Here is a 24,387-nt window from a genome sequence, read left to right on the forward strand (position 1 = left end):
CAATTATCGGATTTCATACATTAATTAATTCATGTTAAACAACACTTTTTATAAATATTCCTAGGAAATTCAGCAACACTTACCATGTAGTGACACATTTGATTTACCCATTCTCGTTGAAATAAGTTTGCTTAATTTATAGTTTGAGCTTTGCATCATTTTGCATGGCCACATCATTGACTGTACTTGGCCAACACTAATAATTGATATTCTAATACTACTATTGCTTTTTTTAATTAAACAAATTATTTAATAGACATAACATGAACTTGAATAGTGATATCATATATCACAAAAGTGTAAGGTTATTCTCATTAGTTAAAGTATTCATGTTTGATACCATTTTCATCAAGCAGATTTATCAACTCTCTTTCATCTTTGCTTTCATCTGATCCAGATGCAGCTCTAATTTTTACCAGTAAAAATAAGGATTTATTAATGTCATCGGGAGTTAATATAACAGAATTCATTGACCTATACAGCTTTAAATGCTCAAGGATTTTAGGTTCACTTAGAATATAGATATGCACTCTACTAGATTTTCGCATCCCACTTATAACCTCTTTGTCCTTTTCGGTTATGCCAATAGACAAATGTATATGATTTCTATTCATTCGCTTGATAGACCCCGACTTCAATATCTGAATCGCATTACGCACAGATGTACCATGTATTATATTTTTAGGTAACTTCTCAGCAGTATCAATAACTTCTAATACTTCTTCATCCGGCTTAATGCGATCAATAGAGTGTCCTTGTACTGCACAGATAAGCTCTGTTTGACCGTCATCACTTAGCTTGATGTTAAACCTCTTCTTATCGTTCGTATCCACTACCCTATGTAAGTCCTCTAGAGTACATTTGTGCGACTTTAGCCTCTGATGATTGAGTACTCTCTCAACTTCAATGTACCCATTGACATCAAATGGAAGATTTTCCTTCACTGCACCATGTCTAAGCAAGTATGACAAAGCCTTTGATATCTGTATATCTCTTTTGGAACTCATTCTTAGCGATTTGATAGAGGCTGTGTGTCCAATTTTAGATAGTTGACCACTGAATCTCTAATAACATACTTGCTGTGCCAACACTTTTACCAATTTTCTTGACAGAAATCGCAATAAACTCATCTCTTGTGATGAGTTACAAAATTGAGCTGCTTAAATAATCCAACTATTGTAACACAATAAGAATAACTAAGTAAATAATGTCTATTATCGTGTCTAATATATAATCCGTAATCGTTAACATTTATAAAAGAGATTCCTTGCTTTCTCATGTTCTTATGTAAAGCAAAGGATGGCGTGAAGTGAAATAAAAACAAATAAGTACAAACCGGTAAGAGAAGCAACAGTCAACCCAAATAACCTCTTTACTTGAAAGATATCATTGGTGGTACATGGATACTAGCATGGACCACTTCATAGGCGAATATAATTGTGTTGAAGTGTACTATAATTGCGAATATTGTTACCAGTTGTGACACTTGATCTGAATTACCCAAGTAATCTACTATCCAAAAGGAATCACCCAAAGTAGAAAGCGTCAACTCTGGAAGTCTTGTTAGTTGGAGCATAGCCGATAGAGAGTACAAAACAATTTCCCAAGTCAACACCTGGAAAGGTATTCTCTGTTTTTTATAGCTATCGAATAGTCCGAACTTTATGATGGAGACTGCAATAGGCAGAGAGATACTCAAGACACCAAATATAACAACACAGCTTAATTTCTGCACTCTCTTGTATTGATCATTGATAATCACAATTGAAGTAATGGACATCAATAAGCATGTCCAAATAACAAACAACTTGAACAAAAACACATGGTCAAAAAACGCATAATATAGTAGAGTTACTATGGAACATGTCAAAAGCAGCACCAACGCCAGCTGTTTTGCTTGATTCCATAACTTCCCTTGGTACTCAGAGTGCCCTTTAAGCAACTGACCCAACGTCATGGTAGCAAAATATGTAGTAGTAGCCATCAGAAACAGGTTTATGATTATATAATCTGTCATAGTAGTGGATGGGTGCGAAGGTATGAGTCTCACATCTGTATAGAACAAAAGCATAACACCTGATATCAGTCCGCATACTAGATTCATATATATCGAGATGCTATCATTGTTGAACTTAACAAGTTTCTGCAGACAGCCCAAGTAAGTTGCGTTAGTATAGTAAAAGTAGCCGGTCTTTATTCTACTGTTACCGTACCTTCTGTACCACACAGGTAACTTCTCCAACGTAACTATTTTACTCTGTACTGTCTTCTTCTCCATTACTAGAAAGACCTCTATGCTAACTCTCCCACCTACAGATGACAACTATCGGGAGGGAGCACTCATATTTGCAAGAATTATGACGAGCATGGCCTTCTATTATATACATTTTAAAGATTATCACACTCCATAAAACTCCGCATTATTGAACCTATTTTGGCCTTTTTGTTGAATTCCAAACAGTTGTATACAAAATTGAACCATCCTACAGAAACTAATTACAATGAACCTAAACTTGATATTCGGCTGGTCTAAGAGCTAACAATGTGTCAGCCCAAAATAACAAAAGAAATCAACCCAACAAGGCTCTCTCAACTGTTTGTCAGTGCCCGGTAAAACTGTACTAGTAAACTGGGCAGCGAACCTGCAAGCCCTTGTTGATCAATTTCACAAGTTGAGTTCATCCAACGATTTTATCATCGAAGGTGAAATTCAACCTTTCGAGAGTCCCAGTCCCCTAGGCATCACTAGGACAAAAAGAAACGATCAACATCTGGGTGATAAATCGGTATCGTGTTCATACCTTTGTTGAGTTTTCTACTATTGGAAGTCCTTCCCCCACCACTCCCCATTTGTGAACAACAGTAACTTCCATTTCCACATGCCTCCCTCATCCTAATACCGTTTTGTTGTTTAATCGGGTTTATATATAAGTGTCTACTTCCTCAAGAACCTGAGCCGTCTCTTAATCCTGGCACAGTACTCTCTCGGCGTGCACAGCCATCTATTGGCGGCATACTGCTCTTGAAACAGGTATTCCCTCACATCGGTGGATAAAGTGGGCTTGTCTTCACCAGTGGACTTCTCTTTAAAGAACCGAACTATCCTCGCCTGGCCTTGTGCTACATGTCTTTCCACCTCGCGGGACTCTATATCCTCCAGAATCATACGGTTCACTCGTCCTGTAAACCTCGACATATGGTGCGTCTATTCCAAACACCTTAAACTAGTGTCAGACCAGCGATAGACGTACTGGTGCTTTACGCATTCTGTATAGAAACATAATTTTTTTTATTTGCTCTGCGCACTGCTGACACAAGACACATCTACAGATTTCTCACAAAAACAAATATCAAGCATAGTTGTAGCTTTTAGCCCCAGTGTTTGATCTAATTTACTTGCATAGTCACACACCAACAGATTTATAGATACATGGTTAGATATGTGCCATAGTAGCTTATAGACTTTCAAACATAAGATAGCTATGCACGAGCACTGCGGCCCTTCTCCATAATAAATTTGGGGGGATCGGGGGTGGGAACGTATTTGCTGGATCGACTGTCAAACTGGCGTATTTATAGATTCGGACGGGTGTTGAAGTTTAACCAGATATCCTACAAGGGCAGATCCAGACGCTGACAATTGGACCCAAGGAACAATAGCACTTGTTCCCTATACAGGCATAAGAAGCTTCCCACCCCAACAGGAAAAAGAAAGCGTAGCGTAACGTTCAGTTACTGAGCTGCACGTCCAGATCCCACGAGATTAAGGCAATTGCATTACACATATATTGTGTAGTTAATCCACATAGGTAAACTATTAAGCATTGGAGATCTATTTTCGATTGTTTGAGTTTAAGCATTCGATAACACCCGCAAAAATGACATATTCTGACGAGCATGCCAGCAATTCGAGGCCGTTGTTGCCCACTGACGAGTTTGCCTTGAATAGGCAGTTGGCAAAAAAACGTACAGAGCATGAGCATGGCCCGGGCGAGATCGAAGACTATGAGTTCAACAATTCACTAAGGAGCTCGTCGAATAAAAACGTTGCTGATTTGCTGTATGAGAGGAAAAACTTTCACCCGCAGGTACAAAAAGCTCTTACAGATACAGATAACTTCATTGCAATGTACAGTCACCACGATGATAACAATGGTGAAGAACAAGACGACCAACTTTCTCTGGGAAGCGAGGACAATACCGAACCTCAGGTAATTGAAGAAGAGGATGAAGAACTGGCGGATGACTCTAGCAGTACAGATAACTTATCTTATGCAACAGCAGGTTTAGAGTTAGATCCTGTACTGAAGAAAAGACAAGAAGAGTGGGCAAGGCGCGGAGCTGCACAGATTGTGAAGGAATCTGTAAATCCTAAAACTGGTGAGCGTGAGAAAAAGATTATAAGAAAAGGTATCAAAGATTTCAAATTTGGCGAAATGGTTGGTGATGGTGCTTATTCAACAGTAATGCTTGCAACTGCCAAGGATTCTGGCAAAAAATACGCTGTAAAAGTTTTAAACAAAGAGTATTTGATCAAGCAGAAAAAAGTCAAGTATGTCAATATAGAGAAGAATGCATTGCAAAGACTTAATAACTCCCGGGGTATTGTGAAATTATTTTTCACCTTCCAAGATGAGTCAAGTTTATACTTCCTACTTGAATATGCTCCTAACGGTGATTTTCTTTCTGTTATGAAGAAATATGGGTCACTTAGTGAGGACTGTACAAGGTACTACAGTGCTCAAATTATTGATGGTATCAAATACCTGCATTCGAAAGGTATCATACATAGAGATATTAAACCAGAAAACATCCTGTTAGATAAGGATATGAAGGTCAAAATCACAGATTTTGGTACTGCTAAAATTCTAGAACCCAAGAATGAGGATGAAGACAATCCTGAATTTAATCTTTTGACACGTTCTAAGTCATTTGTTGGTACAGCAGAGTATGTGTCTCCGGAGCTGTTGAATGATAGTTATGTTGACGCAAGATGTGATATTTGGGCATTTGGATGTATGGTATTTCAAATGATTGCCGGTAAACCCCCTTTCAAAGCAACCAATGAGTACCTGACATTTCAGAAAGTTATGAAGGTCCAATATGCATTTACAGCGGGCTTTCCAGTTGTGGTAAGAGATTTAGTTAAACGAATCCTGCTAAAAGTACCAGAGCAAAGATTAACTATACCCCAAATAGAGAAACATCATTTCTATAAAGATATTAGCTTTGAAGATGGATCTGTTTGGACTGCTCCAGCCCCAGAAATCCAGCCTTACAAAATAAATGCTAAATCAATGCAACCAGTTCCTGAGCTGAAAGATGCACCTAATAAACGAACTATAATTAATATTCCGAAAAGACAATTACAGAAAGCACACACAAATTCTTCATCGACTCCTAATTTACCCACAATAGAACGTCCTGAAACCCCTCAAAGGTTGGAAAGTGATGTAGATGTCCCAAAAAGAACAACTGATGAAAGGACAGCTCAAATATTAGAGAATGCAAGAAAAACTGTTAATAATAGAAAACTACAGCTTTCAAAGAGACAAGCAAGTGGTGCTGCTTCTGCTGCATCTATAGCCCTTTCCAGGAAGACCAGCCAGGCAAGTTCTATATCGACTACCAGAAAGCGTAGCACACCAACTACACCTGTAAATGATTCAACTAGTAGGTTTGCGGATTCTCAAGCTGGCTCGAGATCTCACTCTACCATATCTACTAAAGAAGCCTCTCCAGCATCGTTTTCTAATTCCCCATCGGCTCCAATTATGCATCAGCAACCAGAAGCATCCAACTACTCACCGATTAGTACTATTATTGAGTCTCCTAGGTTGGATCATGGAACGCACTCTGAAAATGTATCATCAGACCCTAATTCCAAAGATTACTGGCAACAATATTTGGATAGTAATGAACACATAATCAAGAAAGAGGAGATTGGATTAACTATTGTCAACACCGATGTGTTAGAAAAACGTGTCCATAAGACCAATAGTGTTCTTGCTGACCCGCAGAGTTCTGTACCCATTAGATCTACCCTATTATCTCAAGTGGCAAGAAGTGGTGGTAGCACTACAGGCTTTAGATTTGAAGGAGGATATCTACCAGAGCAGAAATACTATAAAAAACTAAACATTGAAGTTCCAAACATTGATGAGGATCACAAATCTCCAGCTGGAATTATAACACCCTTGATGTCAGAAAATGTTGAGGCTGTTGCAAACAACGAGGCAGCAGATGATGGGAATAATACTGAAGATAACAAAATTTCTGGGAAATTTAAGAAACTATTTCATAATAACAAACTTGCGAACTTAGGTGAATTCAGAAACCTAGAGCGCTATAAGTACTTTAAACGAGAAGTCATTATTACTAACAGTGGAAGAATGATAATACTAGTAAAAATGAGGAACAAATTTGATCAGCATTATTATAGCCAACTGTACTCCATTAACTTAGCACAACACGGCTGTAAAATCAAAGAGCTTCACTTTCCAATTACGACTGACAGTCAAATCGATAATGTTAGCTATATTGTAATTGAGACACCATACAACTCCTTTGTTCTGATATGCTCCAAAGGCGATACAAAAACATGGTTATCTGCCTTAATCAAAGCATCAACAGTGGAAAGCCATTCTCAAGTAAAAAAGAGTAATCGTGTCAAATCCGAATCAATATCGAGAACTTCGCTTCCTCAACCACGGTTCCATAAAACCTCATCATCATCATCTGTTTTATCCCCCAAGCAAAATATGCCAGTATCACCAAGATCTGTCTCAACTAATGAAATAGAAACTTCAGATCCTTCCCACTCAATGCATAAATCCGGTAGACTTTTTGATACGTTTGTCAACTCAAGGGAAAGGAAACAAAAATCTCACTCCTCACAAGTACCAATAAACAGCAAATTAATAAATGGATTACCCACCAGTATTGGTAATGCTTCAGCAGCAGTTTTTGGATTAGGAATTAATTCGGGGAGTAACTCAACTCAGCATAACCTGCCTCAACCCCCAGAACCAAAAGCTCACAAAAAGACAATCACAGCTAACAACTCCAGGCTGCTGAGTAGAAGTGAGAAAATTTTGAGAAACAAATAGTCTGAACAGATAAATAAATTATGCATTATATAGCTCTGATGTTTATAAATTCAAATCATTACAATAGCATCTACAACTTTGAATATACTTGAATTATTTCATACTGACATCACTGTCATCTGATTCATAATCACTGTCATCCACATCCTCTTCTAACTCTTCCACATTAACATTAAAACCTTCATTCTCAAAATACTCTTGTGTGGACTCAAGCTTTGAAGGATGGCAACTTAAAAAGATTGTACTATGTTGTGGCTGGAAGATATTTACCAGATATTTGCTCATCATCTCCTCTAGCTGAGCAGCTGAAACCTGTCCCAATCTTTCTAAGAAAATATCTTTGAAATGCGGACCTCTATTATATAGCTCGTTGTCCACATAATCCATCAAACCAGCATTAAAGTAATTATCTTCCATACTTGCTAGACTATTAATAATGCTACTCAAGGCACCACTAATCAACCTATTCTCGAACTTTGTCTTACCATTAGCATAGGACGTAACAATTTCTTTTCCTGCCTTATAACAACCAATAATATCTGCACCTCTATAGATGCTAAATCCCCAGGAGTTAATTTCCGGTAGCTTTAACATATAGGCACCATAAGCCAAACCAGCACCTCTGATGCCCTTCCAGAAAGGACCCTCTACACATTGCAAATACTCGGATGCTAGGCATACCTTGGGATAATCGGGGTGATGATAATCAAGGTCAAATGGAACTTTCGTTACCACATTCATAAAAGATGATTCAGATGCCGGTGTTGTAATAATAAAAACCTGACCGCTTGGCTTAGAACAAATATCTGAAACAAAGTGTAATGGCCTTGGTGCTGGAGGAATTTTATGGTCACCAAATTCAGCATTATCCTTCTCCATATTTTTTAATAAACCATTCCATGGTTCGTATAAGCCACCGCTACTTACTATTTTGGAGACATCTCCTAAAACCAGAATTCTGAACTTTGTGAAATGAGTCCGTAATTGAGATCTCATTGTTTCTAGTCTAGGCAGAATATTACTTTCAAAGTTTCCTTTTTCAATATCTTCTAAGACATCTTCAAGAATACTTTCAGCATATAAAGGATCAATCGACTTCTTCAAAGATCTTTCAGAATATAGATTTCTATTCGTAATCGACTCAAGCATCATGGGTCCATCCCTCTTTAGTTCAACAATAGAATCCAAATAATTCTCCAGCAGGACTTTGATCCTTGATTCATCAAAAATCATATCAAATAAGACATGATTGAACCACTCAACGGCTTTAGCATAGTCTTTGGCTCTACATTTAATCATTATATCAATTAAGTCAGGGCAAGCTCCAGAAAGCCCCAATGTAACTTTAGTTTCTAATGTCTCGTCTTTTAGCTGTGAAATTACTTGCTCATACGACAAGATGGAGCCATCACTGGACTTCATAGGTAGAGAAAACAATTCATGAAAAACCTGGTAGTATGGTAATAGTTCAGTGTCTTTAACATACATGGAATTCAATAAGCAGTGCATTTCAACGAAATCAGTTGGAAAACTCTCAACATGGAATGGTAATGGAAATTCTCTAGTAGTTTCATGCTTCTTTCCCTCTGTCTTGATAAAGTCAACACTAGCAGCAGGATTTTCGATTGCAAACATATCCAGAATAGTGTTTGGTATGTCGACGTCGTTTGTTTTCTTTGCATTGTCAATCTTTTGTTTCAATTCTTTTCTACCAGTTTCGCCAAATTGTTGTTCTCTGCTGTGTAGTAAATTCTCCTTCTCTTTTTCTAGAACTTCATTCATTTTAGCACTTGGCTTCCCAATAACAACAACTGGCTTGTTTTCAACAAATATCTCATCCCTGAGTTTTTCCCAGTCCTGAACTGTCCAATTATTAATTATTCTATCGTAATCATTTAAATTTTTCAGCGTTTCAACCAATGATGATCCATCAGTTTTACCATACAAAAAGTCGGAAATTACAGCTTGAGACAAGGTATCACTTGGTGTCTTTTCACACCTCAATACGTAGTCCCATTTGGAATTTTCAATGACCTGTTTCATTCTTTCAAGATCAAATTTGTGTGTAGTCATTAACTCTATTGCTTTCTTTACAGTAATGTCGAGTTTTTCCGTTGGAACACCATGCAAATTCAAGTTGATGATTGTTCTTAGGTAGTCATCAGTATAGTAGTCTACTGAATTAGCATATGGATCCTCAATCTCAATCATTTCTTTATTGAAGGGTGAGATACTAGACTCGGTGTAGTATTCCAATAGCATAGAAACAGCCAAATCTCTCTCGTAAGAATCATATTTCTCACCAATCCAGGAGAGTAGTATTTCACCTTGAGATTCATCAGCTTCCGGAAATTCAATTACAGACCTTGCGATCTGAGTTCTTTTCTCTGGGATTTGAGAGTCTGGTGTGTCCACGAAAGGTCTGCTTATGGATGCATCACTATAAGTAGGCAATGTTTCATCCCATCTACTTGCTATCTCCAGCAGTTCATCTTCAGGTACATTACCAGATACAATTAAACACAGATTTTGTGGAGAATACATCTTTTTATGAAATTCTTTGATCTCATCATTTGTAAGTGTTCTCAAGTTCTTAGTTAAACCACCAGTTTCTGACCTGTAACCGCTACCTTCCGGGAACATCAATCTTTGCTTTTCCAATGAAGTCAAAAACCAACTTTGGGATTCTATACCTTCCATTTCACTATATACCACACCTTTATCAGAGAAGTCCTGTGGGTCAATGTGGTACACTTCAGTAACACATGCCTCATCAGTTAAAGTTGGGTTCAATAAGTGATCCAAGTATACCGGCAATAGCTTCTTAAACCCTTGCCACCCAGCACTCGTTAGTGTATATACCGTTTGGTCGGTGGCAGTCCAGGCGTTGGTGGACGACATGCACAGGTTACCCAAGGTGTCAAGCAAACCTTTATAAGGATATTTCTTGGAGCCCATGAAAATCAAGTGTTCAAGCGTATGTGGTACACCAGAATCGTTTGGACATTCTGTAGCAACAGCGAAATAACCCTCTACAAGTGGGGATGCCTTATGGTTGATGTGAACCAATTGCAATTTGGTTCTGGGCGAGATATACTTCGCCACATTGAACTGAGGAGCATAGTCCAGCTGGAAATTCACCAGTTTTTGAAATGTCATTGTGCGCCTGAGTATATTGGCAAACAATTTGGATGGCAGTTTTGTTTTATCGATCTATACTTTACTACTGTTTTGATAATGCAACTTAACTAGTGTTTTTTCCTCTTAGTTTTTATCGTTTCAACAAGCTCAAAAAATGCATCTTGGATACAAGTCAAGAATGTCGCTATCAGAATATGTGTCTATTTACCTGATTTTTAGTTTATATTTGTCAGTTATAATATATGTTTACAGTGAATCAAAAGGATTTACAATTAAGATATTAGAGAAACGGTCAGTAGAATCGGTGGACGTCTTCACTTAAAAATCAGAAGTCTAACGTCTAAAAAATACCGAATATCATCATACTAATTCTCCAATTTTACAGAAATATATGAAGCCCTCTTAATCCTTTAAGATTGGCACATATCAGTCCCAAAAGCCAAACTGGGGCTCAGAATGAAGAACATAAAATGTCGTTTCCAAAAAAAAAAAAGGAAATGCATATCATAGCGTACCATACAAATACAATTGGCAGCATTAACCTCGCACACCCATGTAAGTATAATATACACTTGGGATCACACTTCTTGTGTATTAAAGATAGTGAACCTTCAATCTATTGCTATGCGATAAGAAGCTAAAACTCAGTGCGATGCCAAGCGATGCGATGCGATGCGATGAGCTTCTGCTTATATAATTTTTTTTTTTTCAAAAAGAATTTCAGGATATCAGCATACACGTATATATCATGTGATTGATGCGTATTCAGATACCTAACATGTGATACTTACGTTTCAGATAACAAAAAATGGTGCCCGAATGAAATTTCACTGAAAAACTTTCTCTGCCAAAAAGTATTTCAAAGCGATGAGCTCGGTAATATTACCATACTTGCAGGTTTGGCAACAACTTGGAACTCACTGTCAAAGGGCAATTATCCACGCAGATAAATCTAAACTCTATTGTTTCAATTGGGCATGAAATTTGAGTCTATAAGGCTTTAGGTAGCCAAAAAAAAAGGTTGCCAACTATTTATCAGGATAATTGAATTGATTTATATTTCGACCTTTGTAGTTCTTTTGTATATCTCTATTTGAGACGGGCTAATCAATTTCCTGGTGGTCCAGTAACTTCAATTATATCCGGTTTATCTCCTATAATATATCCGGTCTCACGTTTAAAAACTCGTTGGGTGTGTACTTCCCCTGCTGTGAAATAACGTAATGTTTAGTCAAACCAACGTCGAAGAAATTGGACTAGTTTGTCTTTGAAAATATAAAAAGGTGGTACATTGGCCCATTGTCTCTTGGTATTACAGTAACTATCATAGTCCAAAATAGCTACACACATATAGCACAATTACAACTACTACAATATGGTTCAATTTATGGAAATCAAGGATGCTATTGAGCATTTCAAGCAGAACAAGTTCGTCATTGTCATGGATGATGAAGACAGAGAGAATGAAGGTGACCTGATCTGTGCCGCTGCTAATGTCACACCGGAACACATTGCTTTCCTAGTGAGACACTCTTCTGGTTACGTTTGTACGCCAATGAGCAATAAAATTGCCGACAGACTGGATTTGCCACTAATGAGAGACAACCTGAAGTGTGAGAGTGCTGACGACGACAGACACGGAACTGCTTACACCATCACTGTAGATGTCAGCGAAGGTACCACCACTGGTATTTCCGCCCATGACAGAGCGCTAACCTGTGCGAAGCTAGCTGACCCTTCTGCTAAGCCAAAGGACTTCTTGAAGCCAGGTCACATCTGCCCATTGAGAGCTAAGGACGGTGGTGTTATCACAAGACAAGGTCATACCGAAGCTGCTGTTGACCTGTGTAGATTATCTGGTCTGCCTGAAGTTGGTGTCATCTGTGAATTAGTTAACGATAGAGATGGGTCCATGATGAGATTAAATGATTGTGCAGAATTCGGTAAGAAGTTCGACATTCCAATCATTACCATCCAAAGTTTGATAAAATACATCAAGGAAAACAACTTGTGAGGGTGTTGTTTCTCCGTAACACGTATATGTATTCCTAATTTCTACACTATCATTTTGAAAATTGTATTTCAATACCGCTTGTTTTTAACCAACCTAACTTTAAATCATGTTTACTTCTTATTGTTTAGCCTATTAAGATAATGCATAATAATACATCCCTGTCCTATCAGGGATTAATGAATTACCTAATGATTATCGTGTTTTTAAAATTAATATTACTTTCTCTTCATTATATCTCGTTTATGCACATATATGTCGGAGTTTTAAGTGCCATTATTGGTTGATAACTACTTCAAATCAAAGCTTACCGTACATTGTAAAGAGGTGTATGAGTCAATAAAACGTGTATCTGATGTCTAGCATATATTCAACTATAATAGATAAAAGCATTCTATCATTTGTTTTCTATAGTAGTTCATTACAAAAGAGATACTCAAATGTTGCATATATAATACATTAATTACGGTTTATTTTGACTGAGGTATCTTCAAACCTGTATTTAATTATTTCTTCTCTTTGGGCTTTGGAGCCACTAGTCTTTCTTTTTGACCCCAGACAAGCTTGTGAGGCTTCATGAATTTATCCAAGACTTCGTCGCTGACATTAGCCCTACGGTCTTGGAACTCCTTGACAACCTTCTGTAGTCTTTCAATACAGTACTTCTTCATCTCACCAGATAGCAACTCACCACTTCTATATTTTTCGGCGGTCTCCTTCAAAAATTCTTCATTGTCCTCAAAGAATGACATGTATTGGTAAGCGACATCAACATCTGGGTCACCTCCCTTCTCTCTATGCAGTTCAATGGAAACTTGGCCACCACTAAAGGCATATTTGTTGATCTTCTTTTGAATTTGCTTTGGAGTATCAGTCATGAAAATGGCAGATGTGTCATCGGAAGCACTCATCTTTGTAGTGGAACCTTGCAAAGCAGGGAAAAATCTGGAATGGATCAAAGCTGGCTTGGAATACTTTAATTTATCAGCAACATCTCTACATACTCTGAAGTATGGGTCTTGGTCAATAGCACATGGGATCAAACATGGAGTCTTTGGTGGAAGACCAAGAACGTCAGGGAAGGAGCTTGGGAAAGCTGTAGCAATTTGAATAGAAGCAAAATGGAACTTACCTATACAGTCAGAATCTGTGAAACCAAAAACAGCCTTTGCGGTAGAACCAGTAATCTGTCTTGAAACACGCACAACATTTTCATAAAAAGCGCCACCCATATATTCCAAATCAGAAAAGATGAATGTGTTCTCTGGATTGAAACCAACAGCAATAATATCACGGGCATTCTCACGGGCAAATCCCTTAACATCATCAATTGTTAGCTTTGGCTTAAATAGGAATTTCTCGTCATCAGTCAACTCAATGACCAAAGCACAATCGAAGACATCTTGCAGCCACTTAGTAAACATGAATGGAACAAGATGGCCCATGTGCATAGAGCCACTGGATGGACCCCTACCTGTGTACAAGAAAAATGGCTTTCCTTGTTCATATAGATCTAGAATCTTGTTAAAGTCACGCTCACTGAAAAAAAGACCCTTACGCAAAAAGTGGTGTGGCTTTTGACCAGTAACCTTCTCAAATCTATCCAAAGTCTCTTGTGTAATAGCTTTGGTACCAAATTGCTTGATCAACTTATCATAATCAATGGCTTGTGCAACACCACTTTCATCAACGGCACCTTCAACATCCCATGGCGTGACAACTTGATCTTTGTCGGCAGTCTTAAGGTTTTCAACCTCCTTGGTAACTTTATCAACTTCAGACATAGTAAAAAATACTAGTTAGTTTAGTATGATTTATATTAGTGGAATTGCTGAAAGGCTGACTATAGCTATATCAAAACATGTTTCCTTTTTGTATGCCATCAAGCATTTCGATATTTTTTTTTCAGAAATTTTCAGTGCGATGCCCAAAAGAGCGTTCGCCATGATTATTCTAGTTGTGGAACTCTGGGTAATACCACATAATGAACTTATGAAGCTGTAACGAATGCTGACTTTCTTTTATATTTACAAGATATGAATGTTTTGTTGTTTAATTTCCAGTTGTATTGGAGACCTTTTTTTCATGTACCTAAGCATTATGTGTTAGGAACAAATTGATGATTACAAAACAAAAAACAAAAACAAGGCTATCTTAATGATATTATAGTTTCCTTATTGCCATAAAGTAGTTTCCAATATCTTGACAATCGTGTTCCACCCAACCTTTTAGTGGTAGATACATGGTACCCTTACAATCCAGAATTTCGTGTCTATGTGCATGATTTTTCTTAAACCAGTTCTTCACTTCTCTGGAGTTAATATACTTGTTTAAGTGGTGTGTACCCTTTGGAACAATCTTTAGTACGTCTTCTCCCATAAATATAGTAGTGAACCAAGAAATAGGATCTCTGTTAATAGTGCTTAGATATAATATGCCTCCTTGATGTAGTCTATTCCATGCATGTTTTAATATTTCGGATGGATAATCTACATGTTCTAGCATTTCAAAGCAGGTAACAATATCAAATTTCTCCTGGACCTTTTCTAAAGGCATTAGCTTGTAATCCAGTTTATCCAAAATAGCAGGATCCTGTAAAGAGTGCTGTTTAGCCACTTCGATCACTTCAGGAGTCAAATCAATACCTGTGACCCTTTTCACAAATGGGAGACGTGCCATTGATTCTCCCAATATGCCTCCACCACATCCAATATCCAGAACTGAATATTGCTTATGGACCAATTGGTCATTAATCTCCTCTGTCAATTCTCTTTCTATGTTGTTAGAAACATATCTGGGCAAAAAGCTGGTGTGGTCGAATCCCGGAATGAAGATATCAGGATTATCAACCTTAACACAGCTGCGCAGTGTACGTTGAATGAAATCCAGTCTAGCATTATTCATAAGATGTAATATACGTTGAGGTCCATGGGGATCCCACCAAGTAGGTGCCAATTCTTGGAAATGATGAATTTCATCTTGCGAAGCTTCTGTACTCTTTAACCTCTTAGCAACACGGCCCAGCTGTAATCTACTAATTCTGGAGGTGAAACGGTTCATCATTCTAGATATAATATTTCAACTTTCTCGATTTGTAGATGCAATTTGGGGTGTCCTAGGTAATGATTACCTTAATTACTTTTGAGTTAATATTCGATTTTAAAACAATCCCTCAAACCGTTTTCATCACTCTATTAGAGCGATGCGAGCTCGAATTTTGTGAGTTCAGCAAATAATTAATAAAATTAATAAATATGTAATTAAATATTGATGGTTGGGAAAAAGCTAAATGAATGAATATATAAAGCTGTAGAGCTGTACATCTACGGTGGGTGTTATCAAAACAGAAATTTAGCAGCTCTAAGAAACGTTTTTGGAGCTGAATGTAACATCCTTTTGGAGGGTAATAAATTATATTTCTTGCTTAGTTCAGTGTAATAACTTTTAGTTGTAATAATATTGGTACGTTTTAAGTCTCTGTTGTAGTATTTCCAAAAGTTCCGTTGTTCTAAAATGGAATGTGAAAATCTATCAATATTCTTTATCTCCTTGTGATTTACGTTGATCAGGTAAAGAAGATTACGAGCTCTAGTCATTGCCACATATAATGCATTGGTATCAATCGGATATTGATTTTGAGATAAATTCGAAATGAGTACAATTGGGAATTCCAATCCCTTGGCAGCATGTATTGTAGAAAGTTTTATTGTCCCAATATCGTCTTTGTTTCCTGCTAACAATTTCTCATGATGGGCAGATGTCACTTGTTCGATGTAATGTGTTAAAAACCACTCCAATAAGGAACAATCGGATGGTTTTGAGTCCTTAGCCTCATTTAAGGCCAACAGAAGATCTTGTAAGTGCTTCATTACAATGTCAAGATCCTTCTTACTTATGTTAATGAGTGGTTGATATTCTATATCACTGATTATATTAACCAGCATTTCTAGCAATTCAATTGGTTCGTTACAACTACTGACAAAAGATGATCTATGGAGTTCTCGTAGCAGCCCAACATATCTTTGTATTTGTTGTTTTATGTGCCCGGCTATTGGGATATCGCCAGCATCTAAGCTCTTTAAGTACTCCCATAAAGGTTGTTCATTACTAAGCGCTGATTGATAGAGTTGTTGAATAGTGGCGTATCCAATACCTTTAACTCCACTTAGAGTAACAATCGTATTAAAATCACTTTTCCAATTGGGAGTACAATTTCTCTCATTCGGTCTATAATTATTATTATTACTATTATTATCATCCGAAGTAAGTAGTATGGTTCTCATAAAGTCTATGATATATTGAATTCGGACATCTGACATCCATTCTGGCTGTGATGTAAGCTTCTCAAACGGAATAGCTGAATTCTTAAAATAGTCAATAATAGTATCAATCTCTGCATTGGATCTAGTTAAAATGGCAATATCTGAGAGTTTTGCCGAAGAGCATACTAGCTTTGATATTTCAGTTTCGATATATCTCAATTGGGCATCAACATTATCAATACTTTCTATAATGGGATCAACTTTGCTGGGCTCCTTCACTATTATATCTGAGATAGTCTCAAGCTCGACCGCTACATGCTCTTTATTAATAACTTTCCTCGCAGCTTTCATAATTTCTGGTGAACATCTGAAGTTATCATTCAAATGTACAGTTATTGTGTTTGAGTGTAAGTGATCCAGAGCCTCTACAACAGTGGAATTAGCACCGAGAAACTCGTATATGCTCTGATGAACGTCTCCAAAAATTATTAATTGTTTATTTTTAGAGATGGTCTGTAACAAAGGTAATAGTTGTGGATATAAATCCTGAAACTCGTCAATCAATATGACTTTATATCTTTGATTCAAATCCCTAATAAAACTAAATTCTGCACTATCGAATGTAGGTTCAGTTAATATCTTTGAGGCTCTGATTATTAAATCTTCATTTGTTAATACTTTGCAGGAATCCATAATCTGTATTAATTTGTCTATGGTATCATCTGAGGATTTATTTTGCTTCTTGTACTCGCTTAATAGTTTCTCCAGACGTTTTGTCTTCTTTCCAGGTGATCGAGTCTTATTCCAGTAATCCTTCGAGACTAACTGACTCAATCCCCTCCAGCCGTTCTCTTCAATAATACTCACTGTTCCCTCTCTCTCCGTTACTATCTTATTCGCCAGTCCATGTATTGTATAACATCCAATTTTATCTGCCACCTGTTCAATATGCTGCGCATCATCACTGTCAGTCAGCTCATAAAAAACACTAGTCAGTTTCCCAAATATGTTATCAACAGCTTTATTGGTTAATGATAATATTAATATCTCATCCGGGTGGATATTCTGCGAATCTATCAAATGGTGAACTTTATGCAGTAATGTAGTAGTCTTGCCTGATCCTGGTCCGGCCACTACTTTCAAAGTGGAATTAGGTTCATATTTAGCTTCCAGAACAGATTTTTGTGATGAGGTTAGCTTCCCTTTCCTCATAACCTCGCTCTATTCTTGTTAATTTGCTCATATGCTCATTCTCTTTTGTAGCTATTTTTTGCCATTTTATAATGATCAGGCCAACTCGCAGAAGTAGACATAGTTCATCGCAAAAATTCACATCGAATACAATAGAGGAGGATCATTATTTACTTGTGACTACGTTACTTTTTAATTAGGATTAGTTAAAAACTCTCATTTATTTATACTTATTAAGTAAACGTCGGATTTATGCCTTCAGCTTGTGAATTTTAGCAAGCATAGAGGCCAATTGGAGGTAAGTGCTTACACCTTCTAGAATTCTCATATGTGTTGTACCTATTTCTTTAATCATCTCCAAACGTACAGATTCTTTTAATTGGAAAAGATTTTTGGTGACCCTAAAACAGGTTGTGACTATATCTACTGCCGAGTAGCCTTTTGCCCACAGCTCTTGTCTCAGACAATCAATTGATTCATCCAAAGTTTCTGCCAGTAGCATCTTTTTTACTATAAGTGGATGAGGTGAATCTACAATTTTAAAGACATTTTCACCGTTGACCAGCCCGTGACCAGCCACAGTACTTTGTAGGTTGTTGATAGCTTGTCTCATATCACCTTCCGCGGTAAATATAATGGCCTCCAAACCGTCATTTGTGTACTGAACATCCTCAGCTTTTATTATCTCCAGTAGTCTCTTCAATACCTGTTCATCTGATAGCTTCGAGTAGCGCAGAATAGCACATCTACTCTGTAGTGGCTCTATGATCTTGTTTGACTGATTACATGCGAAAGCAAATCTGGTGGAATTAGAGTACAATTCCATAGTACGTCTTAAAGCCTGTTGTGCGCCCGCAGTCATAGAATCAGCTTCATCAAGAATAATTATCTTGTGTTTACCCGGTGGTAAATGGCACTTCTTCTGAGCAAAGTGCTTTATCTGATTTCTGACAACATCGATACCTCTATCATCAGATGCGTTTAATTCTAGCACAGCTTGTGAATATGATTCGCCCAGCATCTCATGTGCCAGGCAGTGAATCGACGTGGTTTTACCAATACCTGGTAGACCAGAAATGATCATGTGCGGCATGTTACCATCTGCTGCTATCTGTTGTAACCGCTCCACAGTCTCCTCATTTCCCACTATATCCTTTAGCAGGTGAGGGCGGTACTTCTCTACCCATGGGAGCTCTAAAGTAAGTGTAGCTTTAGACATTGGTTTCACCTAAATGACGCGTTTTCTTATACCCAGCTTGAATTCAACTTTAAACCCCCACTAGCTCTTCTAAGATAAGCAAGAGCTGAATGTTCTTAGCGCAATTGTCTGATTGGTATGAGTGCAGTTGAATGCCTGGTGTGGAATTCAATGTAACATGCATTCAGGAAGTATTTCAGGTTATACAATTGTGAGTTTGGCAAGCTAAGGATCCAAGCAGTCGCAGCGAAAATTTTGAAAAAAAAAAAATCGATGCGATGAGCTCTTTGCAATGCATAAGACTGTGTGCTATTGGAAGTCATTTACGTGGAGCATAAGAGGTCTTGGTCGCAGACCAGTGTTGTAGAGAATGAGTGACACTAGTGATCTGGTGGATGGGAAGTGGCAGCGCTTACCGCCCGTGCCTGAGGGCATGTCCAAGAGCCAATGGAAGAAGCAATGGAGGAGGCAGATGTATGAGGCTAAGAAAGAAGAGTATGCGGAGGTACGCAAGGAGAAGCGGAAGCGTGCCAAGGAGAACAGGCGGAAGAAGATACAAGAGTACATTGATCGCGGTGAGGAGGTGCCTGCCGAGTTGAAACGTGAGCCTCGTGTGAACAGGGATCAAGTTGCATCAGGTATCAACATCATTCTGGATTGTGCGTTCGATGATCTCATGAATGACAAAGAGATAGTGAGTACGTCTAATCAGATTACTAGGGCCTACTCCGCGAACAGAAGGGCCAGCCAATATGCGAACATTACGGTGACCAGCTTCAACAAGCGGTTGAAGGAAAGGTTTGACAAGGCATTGGACGATTGCAATTACCCGCAATGGCAGAACTTCAAGTTTGTCAGTGACGAGAAGCTAATCACAGAGGGCGATAAGTCGAAGATGGTGTATTTAACAGCTGATACGGAGGAGCAGCTGGACACACTGGAACCAGGTATGACATATATTGTTGGTGGTATAGTGGATAAGAACAGGCACAAGTTGTTGTGCTACAATAAGGCCAAAGAGCTCGGTATCCCCACGAGAAGGTTACCTATCGGGGAGTACATCAAGATAGAAGGCCGCAAAGTGCTAACCACCACACACGTGATACAACTGATGTTAAAGTACTGTGAGTCCCGCGACTGGAAGGAATCGTTCGAATCCGTGATCCCTTCGAGAAAGCTAGACCCAGTGAAAGAGAAGGAGCAGCAGCAGCAGCAGCAGCAGCAACAGCAGTAATGTATAGTATATCAATGTATAAGTAGACAGAGTGCTATAGAGACGACTCAATTACAATTCCACACGTAAAACACATGATATTCTTATTGAGGGGGGGGGACTTCGGCCATTATCCCATCGGAATTTCAGGATCTTCCTTTGCAGTTTCTGAAGGAAAATGGGATAAAAGGAATTTATACGTATCATCTGCATAGAATATCTAGTACAAAAGGGCTGGATTTGAGAAAGAAAATTGCAAAATATCGTTGGGATAAAGGCTTCTCATACTAAAGAAGTTGCGAGACACATGACGGTCAAGTAGTCAAGAAGTCAAGTAGTCAAAAAGACTGAGAGTGGATTTGCACATCTGTTGCAAGAGTACCTTTCATGTTTCAGACTTTTCAAGTCCTTGGGGCAGCAACTGAAGAAAAAAAAAAAATAAAAAATTCAAAAAAAAAAGCTTGAAGCTCATCGCACTGATTATAGCTTAGTGCGTTCTTGAGATTAGTCATATTCATTGCAATTGAATCAAATATATAAGAAGTATATTATACTTTAGGGCTTTCATAACCTCAAGTTGAGAAAATCCTTGGAAGCAAAGTAAAAAGAATAAAAAAAAAATAAGAACTACGATAAATGGTTTCTTTTGTGCCTGTGGTATGGGATTCGCAGGCTGTTAGTGGTATTGCTGGTTCTGTTTCTATTGCGTGCTGGGTTGTTGTGTTTGTGCCGCAGATATATGAGAATTTTTATAGAAAGTCCGCTGATGGGTTGTCTCTGCTGTTTGTGGTGCTGTGGCTTGCGGGTGACGTCTTCAACCTTGTCGGTGCGATGATGCAGCACTTGTTGCTGACTATGGTGATTCTGGCTGCCTATTATACTGCCGCTGATGTGATTTTGCTGATACAGTGTTTGTGGTATGACAATGAGGAGAAACTGGACCCTATTCACTTCTCGCCCGCAAACCCGATAAATGAAAATGTGCTGCAGGATGTGTTTAATGAGCACCAGCCTCTGTTGACCAGTGGCGAGCCTACAAGGGGTTCAGAAGCAGAGAATAACTCTCGTTCCCAGGCCATCGAAGCCCTGTTAGAGGCCGATGAGCAGAAGACCAAGAGATCGAACCTGTTTAACGACTTCACTATTGTGGCCCTTGTCATCCTAGGTGGTATTGTCTCCTGGTATGTCTCTTACTGTGCCAATCCACCTGAACCTATCGTAGGTGAGCCTGACGTGGAAATGAATATGCTAGCTCAGTCATTTGGCTACTTGAGTGCTGTGTTATACCTGGGTTCTAGAGTGCCTCAGATTCTACTGAACTTCAAACGTAAATCCTGCGAAGGTATCTCGTTTTTGTTCTTCCTTTTTGCATGCCTGGGTAATACCACTTTTATAATTTCAGTGCTTGCAATCTCTACCGATTATAGATATCTCCTGGTGAACGCTTCCTGGCTGATAGGAAGTTCAGGTACACTGGTAATGGATTTCATAATATTTATCCAATTTTTTGCATACGGAACAAGTAAGCCCATAGAGCTTCCAAGAGATGAAGAAAGGTTGGCCTAAGCCCGATGTCAACTTCAGTAACTAGCTACTTATGGAAACTTGGCTCTTATTTATTGACACGGAATATATTCTCTATAATGAAATGGGTAAATTGGTGATTCCAGCAAAAGAGAAGCATACATCTCCAGGCGGTAACCACCTATGGTGAATTAGAAGAGGTATTATATAATTTAACATTTGCTTTACGATCTAGATATCAATAATATATTTGCATTGCATTATTATCTCAAGTTTTTGTTTTTCCTACTCGTCTCATTTTGGGCAATGCACCATCTCATGTTGTTAGTTGATTCAGTATCAGCAGTGACAGTATTGCTGCTTGAAAGTATAGTACAACAATGCATCCCAGATTACTAGTTCAGGAGATTTCTGGCAGCTAAGTTCATGAGAATTGTATAATGTAGTAGGGCCTGAACTTTCAGTCTTTTTGCTTTTGTGTCAAATTTAGAAATCGATAACTTATAGTCGGTTGCTCATGGATTCAGCACCAGGTGAATTTGATGAAAAGGAAGAAGATCTACAATCTATGGGATAGTAAATTTATAAGATGGTTGTGGAAGCTGTGCATTTTTCAACTGCATATTGACTGAGAGTTATAGAGGTTGTAATAAGGTTATGGAATCCATTATAGAAAACGATACCATTGAGCAGGACTCGTTAGATAGTATCGAGTTGCGTGTGCCACAACTTGAAGATTATTCTATCCACACATATGAGAACTCATCAGATGGGACAACTTCCTACTCTGACGGAAGCGAACTTAGCTCATCCTCGAGCAAAGTGAGCTTCCGCGATAAAGTTAGGCAGATATTTAAGAAAACGCCTAAGACGGACGCAAATGAGGAACATGATGAACAGAGCAATAGCTCATTCTCGTTTTTTAGAGTGCACAGAAAGAAGAAATGTCCTGAAGAAAATGAACTTGAATCAAGTAACGATTCAGAGAAATTGGACAATCTTCAACCAAATGACACCATTGATGGATACTCAAATCGAGAAAATATCATGATGCAAAATGGTTCAAAATCACCTAACAATGATCATAGTGTGGAGGCTAACGATTCCACCGGTCTCTTATTAGCAAAAAGCATAGACAACATCGAAGATTATAGTGATTATGAAAATGACGCTGATATATTTGATTCTAATGATCAAGGAAAGCCGGAAATCTCTCCGTTAACTCCAGCTGAGTTTAATAACGATTTGGGAAAATATAAAGGTGTTTACGATTTTTCTGAATTCTTCTATGAGGTCTGGCAGCTTATAACTAATGATGGGATTACTTTAGAAAGTATTGGAAATCAAAAACCTAAAGACTATCTCCTAGAATCCATACGGCAACTAATGACAGAAAACAATAAACTAAAGGTGGGAATGGAAGAGTTTGAAGAGGAGTTGCTACAAAAGAATACAGAGTTACAGAAAGCTAAGAAAACCTACAAGGATAAACTGAAGAAATCTGAAGACAAATACAAAACTATTATTAAGAAATACATTGCTGAACTAAAAATTATGACAGACGATAAGAACAATACCGCTTGTAAAGAACTTATAGATTTTGATTCTATGAATCAAGCTTTAAAACAACGAATCGCTATTTTGGAGTCTGAGTCAAATGATTTGGACACAAGAAATAAGGCATTGACTGAAAAGCTTGAGAAAATGACTGAAAAGGTTGGTGAAGTCTCTAGGCAGTTAATTACGATGCAAGAGGCCAATGAAAGGTTTAAAGAATCTCTAGATGATTCAACAACCAAGATTGAGAGAGCCAGCTTTGAGATCGATAGGTCCTGTACGGCAATTAATCATTTAAAGCAGAAATACGAATATCAAAAAAAGAAGACATTGACCTTACTGAAACGAGACAAAACTCAAAGGAAGATGGCTGAATTTTTTGAGACGTACATGAGAGAATCGTTGTCCTTTGTGGGCTACTTATTAGAAGCATTTAAGGGCAAATTTAACGAGACTGACTATAATGAGTTACAAAATTATTATCTAGATATAAGCAAGATAACGGAGCTCAAAGGTGATTTACGAGATGCTGAAAACGTTGATTCTAGAATTCATAGTCTGGAAGAGATGATATTTAACTTTTATTCTGTTGCAGCTAAGGCTCAATTTGTAGAGCCTATATTGGTGAGGCAGGATACTGCTGAGAGATCAGTTACTTTCCTAACTGGCCAGCTTGAAAGTCTCAAGAAAGAACTGCAAGAAACCAAGAAAATAATTAAGCAAATGAAGAAGGCCAGTTCAAACTCAAGCCATTATGTCAACAAATCACAAAGGAGATTAACAAACAAAACACATACTGAAATTCTTGCAGATTTACCAATATAATTATTCTATTTTTTATACTCATATATATGCACTTTACGTAACGGATACGCTTGAAACTATAATGGGCACCATAATGATAAAAGTGTCTGGTTATCAGCTCCAAATCATCGCGATGAGTTCATTGACACATTCTTTAATTCGATGAGCCGATCACTTTACGCGTTTGTTTACATTTCTTTTTTGTCATTTGCATCCATTTTCCGATTTTACGTGTCGCAGCTGAGGACTTCCCTATAATAGCCAAATCCAGACTTATAACAAATTTGAGTGTTATTTTCGATCAGGAGGTTATATAACATCAGATAAACTGTCTAAAGGTGCATTCTAGCATTGATATAGGTAAACTGCTAAGTATA

General features: G+C 38.0%; 12 protein-coding genes across 12 annotated transcripts; 5 read left to right on the forward strand and 7 right to left on the reverse strand.

Moving 5' to 3' along the window:
• Positions 1–314: 314 nt before the first annotated feature.
• Positions 315–1,007, reverse strand: TPT1 (tRNA 2'-phosphotransferase; the record flags this gene model as incomplete). The annotated part of the gene is made up of 1 exon (XM_447573.1): positions 315–1,007. The coding sequence occupies one exon, from the start codon at positions 1,005–1,007 to the stop codon at positions 315–317; it is 693 nt and encodes a 230-aa protein (XP_447573.1).
• A 365-nt stretch (positions 1,008–1,372) lies between these two features.
• Positions 1,373–2,278, reverse strand: IZH4 (Izh4p; the record flags this gene model as incomplete). Its single annotated transcript, XM_447574.1, has 1 exon — positions 1,373–2,278. One exon carries the CDS (start codon positions 2,276–2,278, stop codon positions 1,373–1,375), a length of 906 nt encoding a protein of 301 aa, XP_447574.1.
• Positions 2,279–3,878: 1,600 nt separating this feature from the next.
• Positions 3,879–7,109, forward strand: PKH2 (serine/threonine protein kinase PKH2; the record flags this gene model as incomplete). Its single annotated transcript, XM_447575.1, has 1 exon — positions 3,879–7,109. The coding sequence occupies one exon, from the start codon at positions 3,879–3,881 to the stop codon at positions 7,107–7,109; it is 3,231 nt and encodes a 1,076-aa protein (XP_447575.1).
• Positions 7,110–7,202: 93 nt separating this feature from the next.
• Positions 7,203–10,268, reverse strand: SDD3 (Sdd3p; the record flags this gene model as incomplete). Its single annotated transcript, XM_447576.1, has 1 exon — positions 7,203–10,268. One exon carries the CDS (start codon positions 10,266–10,268, stop codon positions 7,203–7,205), a length of 3,066 nt encoding a protein of 1,021 aa, XP_447576.1.
• Positions 10,269–11,625: 1,357 nt separating this feature from the next.
• On the forward strand, positions 11,626–12,264 carry RIB3 (3,4-dihydroxy-2-butanone-4-phosphate synthase RIB3; the record flags this gene model as incomplete). Its single annotated transcript, XM_447577.1, has 1 exon — positions 11,626–12,264. One exon carries the CDS (start codon positions 11,626–11,628, stop codon positions 12,262–12,264), a length of 639 nt encoding a protein of 212 aa, XP_447577.1.
• Positions 12,265–12,767: 503 nt separating this feature from the next.
• Positions 12,768–14,045, reverse strand: WRS1 (tryptophan--tRNA ligase WRS1; the record flags this gene model as incomplete). Its single annotated transcript, XM_447578.1, has 1 exon — positions 12,768–14,045. One exon carries the CDS (start codon positions 14,043–14,045, stop codon positions 12,768–12,770), a length of 1,278 nt encoding a protein of 425 aa, XP_447578.1.
• Positions 14,046–14,424: 379 nt separating this feature from the next.
• On the reverse strand, positions 14,425–15,324 carry COQ3 (hexaprenyldihydroxybenzoate methyltransferase; the record flags this gene model as incomplete). Its single annotated transcript, XM_447579.1, has 1 exon — positions 14,425–15,324. The coding sequence occupies one exon, from the start codon at positions 15,322–15,324 to the stop codon at positions 14,425–14,427; it is 900 nt and encodes a 299-aa protein (XP_447579.1).
• Positions 15,325–15,599: 275 nt separating this feature from the next.
• HMI1 (ATP-dependent 3'-5' DNA helicase) lies at positions 15,600–17,735 on the reverse strand (the record flags this gene model as incomplete). The annotated part of the gene is made up of 1 exon (XM_447580.1): positions 15,600–17,735. One exon carries the CDS (start codon positions 17,733–17,735, stop codon positions 15,600–15,602), a length of 2,136 nt encoding a protein of 711 aa, XP_447580.1.
• Positions 17,736–17,964: 229 nt separating this feature from the next.
• RFC4 (replication factor C subunit 4) lies at positions 17,965–18,933 on the reverse strand (the record flags this gene model as incomplete). Its single annotated transcript, XM_447581.1, has 1 exon — positions 17,965–18,933. The coding sequence occupies one exon, from the start codon at positions 18,931–18,933 to the stop codon at positions 17,965–17,967; it is 969 nt and encodes a 322-aa protein (XP_447581.1).
• Positions 18,934–19,282: 349 nt separating this feature from the next.
• TRM10 (tRNA (guanine(9)-N(1))-methyltransferase) lies at positions 19,283–20,146 on the forward strand (the record flags this gene model as incomplete). The annotated part of the gene is made up of 1 exon (XM_447582.1): positions 19,283–20,146. One exon carries the CDS (start codon positions 19,283–19,285, stop codon positions 20,144–20,146), a length of 864 nt encoding a protein of 287 aa, XP_447582.1.
• Positions 20,147–20,761: 615 nt separating this feature from the next.
• On the forward strand, positions 20,762–21,691 carry YPQ1 (cationic amino acid transporter; the record flags this gene model as incomplete). The annotated part of the gene is made up of 1 exon (XM_447583.1): positions 20,762–21,691. The coding sequence occupies one exon, from the start codon at positions 20,762–20,764 to the stop codon at positions 21,689–21,691; it is 930 nt and encodes a 309-aa protein (XP_447583.1).
• A 615-nt stretch (positions 21,692–22,306) lies between these two features.
• On the forward strand, positions 22,307–24,031 carry SPO21 (Spo21p; the record flags this gene model as incomplete). The annotated part of the gene is made up of 1 exon (XM_447584.1): positions 22,307–24,031. The coding sequence occupies one exon, from the start codon at positions 22,307–22,309 to the stop codon at positions 24,029–24,031; it is 1,725 nt and encodes a 574-aa protein (XP_447584.1).
• Positions 24,032–24,387: the final 356 nt, after the last annotated feature.

The sequence above is a fragment of the Nakaseomyces glabratus genome, chromosome I (genome assembly GCF_010111755.1).
Source record: "Nakaseomyces glabratus chromosome I, complete sequence".
NCBI lineage: Eukaryota > Fungi > Ascomycota > Saccharomycetes > Saccharomycetales > Saccharomycetaceae > Nakaseomyces > Nakaseomyces glabratus.